The 9930-nt window shown below is 38.6% G+C and overlaps 1 protein-coding gene across 1 annotated transcript; it reads left to right on the forward strand.

Moving 5' to 3' along the window:
- The first annotated feature begins 637 nt into the window (after nucleotides 1-637).
- Nucleotides 638-2170, forward strand: LOC137262179 (beta-1,3-galactosyltransferase 5-like). Its single transcript, XM_067799965.1, has one exon. The coding sequence runs from the start codon at nucleotides 638-640 to the stop codon at nucleotides 1649-1651; it is 1014 nt and encodes a 337-aa protein (XP_067656066.1). The 3' UTR covers nucleotides 1652-2170.
- Nucleotides 2171-9930: the final 7760 nt, after the last annotated feature.

A 9930-nucleotide genomic window follows, 5' to 3' on the forward strand; every position in this document is an offset into this window, starting at 1 on the left:
AAGACAGTATATTGAAATGTTAAATTGATAAATAAATAACATTCGGGGTTATGTCTACATGTTTTGAAATCTAAAACTACTTTATTTACTAAGACAAAACAATAATAAAACAGGCTATAGGTATCGATACTTTGAGAGTGAATTTCACATTATTAAGAACTAATCGAAGCTTTGCACTTGGCGCTTGGTCACCGCTGACTGTAACCAAGCGCCACACTGAACATGGATTGTCTTGATAAGTAATGTTAATTCCTAAATTATTTCAGCAGTCCCATTTGCTATAAAAACAAATTCTTTGAGGTGGCTTAATGCTACACATCGAATTTGCGTTTAACTAATTCGTTGATCAGGAACTCCGAATCTGATAAAGTGTGTGAAGCATATCATGTTGTCTTTAACTGATATCAAATGATATAATAATTGATATTTTAAAAAAACATAGAAATGAAATGGACGAATAAAGTGGAACGTATGACCAACTTGATCAATTATATTCCCAACAACAGCATGTAAAACGAATGTAGGCCATTCATTCACAGATCTACATCATTTCTTTAGCTGAGTATGTTACCTCTATGAAGTGAAACATATAACCATTTGTTTTATTTTCAGAACACCTGGTATTCACGAACACACGATGGGGAGAATCAAAAGATGGACTGGAGGATTTATCGCAATATCAATTGTTAGTACGATACCTATTTTAAAACCATTTGTCTATAATCGACCGCCATCAAACGTAGTTTGTGGGGATAACAATTTTGCATGCTGCACTATAATGAAAACAAACTGGAGTAATGTCAAAACAAGGACAACACGTACGGCGAGCAAGGTTGTTGATGAGATCCACTTTCGTGTCGACAGCAGCAAGTGTAAGGAGAGAGCAAAGGACGACACACTGTGGCTTTTGGTTGCAGTCATTTCATCTTTAAGTCACTTCAGGCATCGTGAAGCAATCCGGAAAACATGGGGTTCGGCCATCAAGAATGTTTCCGAGAAACCTCAATGTTTGGTTTTCTTTGTAGGAACAGGCAACGCATCTCAAGACGTGAAACTTCAAGGCGAAATTCGCAAGCATCAGGATATCGTTCAAATAAACAAGGAGGATATATACACAAACCTGATCTATAAGAGCATTGGACTGCTCAAATGGGCTGCTGCACATTTCAATGATGTTCATTTTGTGCATAAGGTTGACGATGATGTGTATGTACATGTGCCATTGTTATATGAAAGGTTAACAACTTTTTCGACCACACCCAAAATTATGATGGGCTATGTAGATTCGGGAGCACCTGTTATCAGAAATCCTAAATCTAAGTATTTCGTGTCGGTGAAGGAATTCAAAGGGGAAAAGTTTCCAAGTTACATTCATGGTCCTTCCTATGTCATTTCCGGTGATCTCGTCCAAGACCTTCTGGGAACAATTCCGCACCATCCATTAGTTTCTATGGAAGACTTCTATATCACAGGGATATGTGGATCTTACATCTCCGCATCACATGTTGGCCATTGTGGATTCCGGAACTGGAGAGTAAAGGGAGACGACTCCAGCTCTTTACCGGAAGTTGTATCTATACACGGCATGTCGCCAAGTCAAATGAACAAAACCTGGATTTACCAAACAACAGCGATATTGAAAAACAAGTGAATGAACGAGTTTGGCTAAATGACACTTTAGGTAACAGTATACATTTATATCACAATGTGTCAGGTTGATGTGGAAGGACAGATCTGAGTAATGCAAGTTTACAACATTGACAAAATCGAGTGCGACAAATATATTCAAGCAGAGACCATATAATAGATTATATGGTCTCTGATTCAAGGAATACAACACTTTCGTTGGTAGCATCAAGGCTACCTCGTCCTGTTGTCACAACTGAATTTGTACTGAACACAATTTGAATAATGTTTGGCTTACAACCGATGTTTAATCTGTACGAATTCGTGTTGCAGATTCTTACAAATGTTTGTACATCCCAGCTGTACACATAAGGGACATATATCGACACGTACTCAACCAAATCAGTGTCATACCATCCGATACGCTTAGCAGAGTACTACCAACTTTGTTACAGTTCTATTCTAACTCGGAATAGCCTTTTTGTGAAAAAAAAATGTTTCAAATACAGAAACCACCAAATATTAAACTTCAAGAGAAGAGTGACCTATGGCGTCGTAGTTATTTCCCCTGGGACGTTCTGCTTGACCAAAAAACTATTGTAAGCCAATAGTGGATGATTTCCGCACTCTGACTTGTTAATTACCCTTGTAGAATAGTGTTTGTAATATGATCCCATTTCGTTTTAGGGTTACCATTGGTTTTGCTTAATTGCAATTAAACTGTGGCCAAGGTCTTTCAGTTGTGCACGGAGAATATTACAGTGTTCGGCATAAATGAACGTGAATGAGTATGTGAGATAATATTTCATGATCATATCGTGACGAGTGAGTGAATTAATACTTAACGTCAAATCGGCAGTATTTCCGCCATATCGAGACAAGAACATGTTTCATATTGAAAAGGAATATGTGTATATTATAAAACAACTAGATTATCATACTTATAATTAACAGTGGTGTGGAAAGTTAAAACTAAGAGTACTATTGAGACAAAACAACATAAAACACGGGCTATACATTACTAACAACTGAAGGTAGGTCGCCATACTAGGGACCACGGGGACGTACATTACTTGTGCTACCTGCATCGAGCCAAGCTGGATTTACACCATCCCTTCAGCCGCTGGCGAAGGTAGGAACATTTAGTCAGAATTTAAAAGAACCCCCCCCCCCCCCCCCCCAAAAAAAAAAAAAAAAAAAAACCCAAAAAACCCAAAAAAAACCCCAAAAAACCCAAAACAAACAAAACAAATCAAAACAAAAAAGCTACGATTAAAAAGTATAGTTGAGCAAAAGTGACTTTGAATGTTTTCAGGAATCCATGGAGAAAGATACTTTTACTTTTGCACTACGTTAATCCTCTGTGAATTTACAGTTGCTAATTTATACTACCATTTTATAATACAAATTATCTATGTAGAAAGCATATTGATTTATCTCACAATCCTATTTAAAACAATTCACTTTAAAAATTAAATTATTAAATGATGATTAACATTATAAAAAAGATCCATTACAGTTTTCGCATTGAAATATTTATCCCTTGTGATGGTAAAATCAGTACAGTCAGGTATGCGAGACTGTGACCTGAAAAGAAAGGCCTAAAACCGCACACAAATACCTTGGCACAAACGCTGTATTACTTTCTGGCACAAGTTGCAATAATACTGACTTTAATGATATTAGTGTGGAAAATGCCCAGAATATGTATCGTCAGTTCAGTCAATAAGAGCTGACGCTGACATATCAATTTGTATTAAACGTTGCCGTATATTACTGTAAGTTCAAGTCAGAGAAACGTGCCGAGTGGTGGAATTCTATTTTGCCCATAGAAATATGGCTAGAAAATGTGTGATCGAAAATCTTAGAACTGGTTGCCGAACACACGAACTAGACTTCAAACTAGAAACAGACCTTGAAGATAGCGATGACGAAATGCGACTGAGCGTTCCGGAGACTGAACTGACACGTACATCTGACAGTGAGATTACTGACGCTGGCAATGGTCGCTTCGCACGTGCCAATGAAAATTGATTGGCGGAATTGGCTAAGACACGAAACGAAAAATCAACAGCAGTAAGGACATAATTGACATTGAAAATATTGAAAGGTAATTAAAAAAGGAATCGAGACTATTAAGTTCGCATATATGTTATTTATTTCCGTAAAAAACTCATAATAATGTAAATCTATCTACACAATCAAACACTGTTGGCACTTGTCAGTACTACTTACATAACTTCTCATGTCTTCTTCCTCTGTGATCCGTATCACATAGACTAGAATCTAACAGAAGACACACACTATTTCAGATTAGCTCCTATCAAACAACTCCCCCGTTGATTTTGAGATGCGTTCGGTGCAAGAACTAAACTCCATTATACGAAGATTTGATGCGGAAGTCCGGACTAAAGCTGGAAGGGCATCCAAAGTATATGACTGCTATGACATCCATCCGTGATGCTAAAGATACGCACATCACATCCCCTCCATCGAGCTTCAAAGAAACATTATGCATGGCAAAGAATTTATGACATCAAACCATATTTTCATTGGAGTTGTCAAAGAGATGAAGCGAGCAGACAAGGATGTAACCCGCCGCCATATGACTTGGACATTTAGACAAACTGTATTCAACTGGCACACTCGCGAATCAGTGCCGTGTAGTCTGGTCAGAAAAGTCTGGTTCGAAGTAAGCCTAATTCATTTTAGCCGTCGTGGAGTTGAAGGTCTTCAGGATCTGCGCCACAATTCTTTTGTGTTCCCTACAGATGATACTGGGGTTAAATATTTCCGTATGGCATACAATGAGTCCAACAAAATGGCATTGACAGCCGTGAAAAGTCGAAACAGAAACGGATGTACGAGACAAAGGATGTGAACCCCGTACAAAGCCTCTGTCTGTCCCTTGAAAAAAGAAATCCATGAAATACTTCTGTCTTTCAGTGCTCTTTATCAAAGCCTACCCCTGATCGTTGGTATTCCCAGGAACCCATGGGGAACAGTACTTTTAAAACAATGATGTCAGAGTGTTTATCACAAACGTACACAAACCACTGTGTCCGCGCTACAGCAGATACGCAGTTGTCCGAGGCCGGTATTGGTACGCTGGTCACAGGAAAGAACAGTCATTAAAAAGTTACATAACAACAAGTTGCTCAGCGAAAGGCTTTCAGTTATATAGTCCAGTCCAGCAACACGCCTGCTAATTTCTTCACATGATGACTCCTCACGTCAGGTTACCTCGCCCCAGACCGATTCGAGTCAGTTGTCACTGCAAACTGCAGTTTCATACAGTGCACCTAACTCGCTTAGCACTCCATGTCATGGTGTACAGTTGCTCGAGTCAGCTAATATGTCTGATGGAAATATTACAATAAAGTTTTTCGACGGAAACTACGCCTCAACTTGACTCGACAGTCCCGTGTCAACATTCGTGGTAGTCGTGCCATCTTGACCCAGATATACTGAATAAAAGGTAGAACTAAAATAGACACAATAATGTTGCCCCGCTGGGTTTACGAAAATCACAAATGTAATTGAAATATTAAAGAAAAGATGTTTGACCTGAACGTAAACAATATTGAAACGTGTGCTTGTTTGTTTCATCGGAGGAGTGTGCCCTAAAGGGGGTCTGGCACATCAGTAGAATAGTCTGTCAGTTAGCCCGGAACATGGATGGTACATTTATGTCCTCCACAACATCTTTCTTCTATTTTTTTTGTGACTTACATTGATCGTCGGTAAGTATTAAACATGGCATCTTAGAAAGAAATACAGTTCGCTCTACCACCATGTATACAGTAGCGTCCTCGTGCTTTAACTATAATGGTTCAGGGCGAACGTGTGCTTTTTTACACTATACATGGTGGTAGAGAGAACTGTATTTCTTAAACAATATAAAATCTGTTCAGACTTTCTTGTCTTCTCGCAATTCAAACCTTATTGGCCACAACACACGAGCTCCAACAAAATGTCCTTGTGGTCTTCAAAGAGTTGCCATTCTTGTGATTCATCCCACGTGTTAACTTGACTCTGTGACTAACTTTGGGGAAAAAAGAATCTCACACATCAAAATGTCACGTCAAACATCAAGCCTGCGACCACGTTGCTACTGAGGCATCTTGTCACTGAAGAACTCTATCATACTTTTCTACAGTCATCATGCCTCCAAAAAATGCCCGACGAGTCGCTTGAGATTGCAGAACTAAGGAACACACTATCTGAAATGCCTAAGACAAGCCTTGATCACATCGGCAGTTGACACAGCCGTAAAATCCCTTCATGGAACTCTGAAACATGAGATTAAGAACCAGGCCCCGAACTTAAATCTGGGTTTTGGCTTAAGTTCGAGTTTTTACTCAAATTTGAGAAAATACATTTCCCAGAATGTACTGAAATTGATATTAAACTAAAAAATAGTACAGTTTGAGTTTTGTGAATGTATTGCGTAAGGTGTGTGGGCATTTTCTATTTTAGAAAATACATTTGAGTTAAAAAATAAAGCAGTATCAAGTTGCCAAACCCAGTTTGAAATGTGAGCAAAAACTTATGAAATCGGGGTGTGGTTTGAAAGAGATAGGGTTTGAGAAACTACAAAACGATGTCTCAGCTCTAGAGTCCGAAAATATGAAACAGAGCTGATTTGAATGATAAATGTAAGCCAATTGAGGAACTCTCCCTAAAAATTGTGCCTCAGACAAGGTTACCCAGGCTCCCCCCTTGTCCAACGAACATGAGCAGTCTTCCAGAAAGTCCAACAAAGAAGTCTTCAATAAGGAACAATCTGAGCAAGAACACCTTCTGGATACGTTTTCTGAACCACGGGCAAACTGTAGCGCAAGTGAAGGTGCGCAGCGTAGAGAATATGACCAGTCTTCATGTATGCGAGCGAAGCGAGCAAAGGTTGGCAACGCACTTCCCTCGCTTCGGTTCAAAAAATATTTTTTATGATAAAATAAAATATCGCCACCATTAAAGGTACACTCCAAATTCCTCACTACGTTGTGTTCTAAGATGTCCAAAGTCATATTTAATAATTACTCACGTGAAATATGTTTTTTTTCAACATCTTAAGCGCCACTCGTGGTATATCAGACCGTTCTTCGCCTCCATTACCCCTGCCAGTTTCTGATTCAAAGTAGTGAAGGAACAAGTTATTATTCCGTATGGAATACATAAAGAGTTACCTCCCATGCTTCATACGCCCACTACGCCAGAAGTGTGTTTATTGTAGAATGAACGTCACAAAAGATCTAACAATAACGCCGACACTTAAGACAAATACAATCCAACAGAATCATGATAAAATTAGGCAATATGATATGTCTTTATAATTTTTGCTATTCTTGTTCCTTCACTCCGTTGAGCCGGAAGCTGGCAAGGGTAAGGGAGGCGAAGAACGAACTGAATACCACGAGTGGCCCTTAAAATCTTGAATAAAACATATTTCACGTGAGTATTTATTAAATATGGGGTTGGAAATTGGAGAGCACAACCTAGTGAGGAACTGAGAGTGTACCTTTGATGGTGGCGATATGTTATTTTGACACGAAAAATACTTTTTGAACCGAAGCGAGGGAAGTGCGTTGCCAACCTTTGCTCGCTTCGTTCGGAAAATGAAAACTGGTCATTTTCTCTACGCTGCGCAACCACATTTGCACTACAGTTTGCCTGTGTCTGAACTTATAAAGACGAAAGCAGGCATACAAATTAACATCAGCGAGATTTCAGCAGTCCATAGGATATGTCCAAGTCCATTGTAAAACCAGTTTTGGACAAGTTTGTATCCTTGGAAGCCAAATCAAAGGTAATAATGGCACACAAGTAGATTAAAGAAAAGGCTTGTATTCGCCTGGCGGATGACTTCACTAAGGTAAACATGATGCTGATAAACCGACTGAAAAGTCACAATGACATTGAGAATGCATGGTATTTTAATGGCAGTGTCTATGCAGAAAGATGCAATGGGAAGAAGTTTAAATTCTACCATTTTGATGATATCGATGTCATTAAAATTAGTCTACGCACATGCTGCCTTATGAAGTAGCGCGAAGACAAACACACGTGATTTTAGGAACGTCGTCTCATTGTCTTCTGATTGACCCGGCAGTGGACCATCCTCTGCTTTGTACCAGTTATTGACTGTATATGATAACCACTGAGAAACATCTATATCAAATATTACTTTATTAGTTCGTAATAGTTTTATCTTTTGACAAATACGAGGTATGTGGGTTCGGGTTTTTTTAATGCTTATTAATACACCTGTGTTATTCACTTTAAATAATGAACGCTACCTTTCATAACCAATACAAAGAATTTTGTTATCAATTCTTTCTCCAAATGAGTCGTTTTTTATGTCCCTTTATATTTTATCGTATGTCCAAACATGTTGACGATGTGGTACGACTGTCTGTAAAGGAAAAGCTTGGGAAAGGTTCTTGCCCCTCTGGTTATAGTACGGGCATTGTAGCTTAAGGATGCATTACCATAACATTTTTATTTTTATTTTTAATTTTAAATTTCATGTGAATATTGTATTACTTTAATTGCTATCTAAAAACGTTTTTATCAACACATTCATTGTGTAAAGACTAGATATTCAGCAATGAAATAAACCCTCCAGAATTTTAATTGAAATCATTGTACTATGTAATTTTGTCGCTACTGGCCAATACGATATCGTCTTTTGTCATCACTGAAGAAACCTGTGACACCACTTCTTTTTCCATACAGTGGATTATAAAGCTGTGATTAGATCTTATATCCGTGATCTGATGCAGAAGAAGTGGGACACTCAAGAGCGTATAAATAATTTACGTACAATAAATCTTACATTGGTTATACCTACCTGGGTTGTCAGAGGTCATCAAAGATATTTAGTATTGGTACTTTTACAATGGTCACTAAGATTGTTAGTGGCTGTATTCTCAAGCGTTTATCGTAGTATAATTGTCGTTTTTAATGATGTCTAAATTTCAGTATAATCGTCAGTGGCAGAACGGGTGGTGTAAATCCAGCTAGGGTTCATGCAGGTAGCAAGAGTACTTTAAGTTCCCATGGACTCTAGTATGGTGATCTACCTTCAGTTGTTGGCGATCCATAGTCTGTGTGCTACATCGTCTTGTCTTTTTTCAGTACAATGTTTCACTTTTTCTTGCTAGTTTTATGTACATATCTGTGATATTCTAGTAATTTTACTGTCCGTCGGCAGCCTGTTTACTCTTTAAAATGTTTTCATTTTTATTATCTGAATTGTTTTCGTTACGAATTGGCTGAGATATTAATGACTTTTTTGTTAAATATTAACTCACACGAATATGAACTCACTCACTCACTCTTACTGAAAGTGCTGGCTTTCAGATTCGTATTTGTAGTTTCGGTTTTTTTTTTCAGTATTCATTTTGTCCTTTACTGTTCTTACAAACGAGACAGAGCTATTTTTGAGTTAATACTGTTATTGCGAATGATTTTTTCGCATCAGAATCAAGAATTGAATGGGCAAGAGGAGGAGAAGCAGGAGCACAAGGACTGACCTTGGTCACAGATTCTGCCACCTTTTCATTTGATGGCTGAACATATAAGGGTGCTCTGTCACTCGGTCCAAGTTCTGACATGTAATTTTAAAAATATCTTAGGGTCATCTAAACCAGAATTATCTTTAGTTCATTTTGTTGCAGTCAAAGGTTTATCTGATCAAGAAAATGGATTGTCGAGCATCAGATGCGATTTTCTTAAACACAAAAAGAGAATACACGCATTGTCATGTTTTATGAGTGGTGACATGAGGGACAGACGACATCGTTAAGGTATCAGTCAACATGTTAATTAATTACACTGCGAAGCACGTTTGAGGAAGAGGCACATATTCGTATGCGCCGTTGCGTGTTGTGCGCCACTGAAAATAGTCCCTGTGTGTAAGGGGTAGACAGTTGGTCACATCATGTCAGAACGTTACTCTCGGTATTGTCCGTATCCTCATTCAAGCAATATGCATCGCACATGAATCCAGAAGAATGTGTGGTACACTTCGCGTGGCGTCAGTTAAACACTGTCCGTAAAATGATGAAGGAAATCAGTAAGCCATTCGCAACTACTCGTGTCATCCCGGATGGCGTCTCGTACCCTTCTTGTGGCCATGTTTACGAGTGGGTCTTGTCTAAGCGCAAACGGGCATAGAGATGAAAACAGTCTAGTGCCATTATCAAGGAAAGATAACTCTGAATTTCCAAACATGGCTATAAGTATATCCTACATCCCGTGGGCAAAACAACAATACGCCATTCCCTTGGCAAACATGTT

Source organism: Haliotis asinina, chromosome 14 (assembly GCF_037392515.1).
Source record: "Haliotis asinina isolate JCU_RB_2024 chromosome 14, JCU_Hal_asi_v2, whole genome shotgun sequence".
Classification (NCBI taxonomy): Eukaryota; Metazoa; Mollusca; class Gastropoda; order Lepetellida; family Haliotidae; genus Haliotis; species Haliotis asinina.

Coding starts and splice junctions, on each gene's coding strand:
- LOC137262179 (XM_067799965.1), top strand. CDS start 638: ATGGGGAGAATCAAAAGATGGACTGGAGGATTTATCGCAATATCAATT.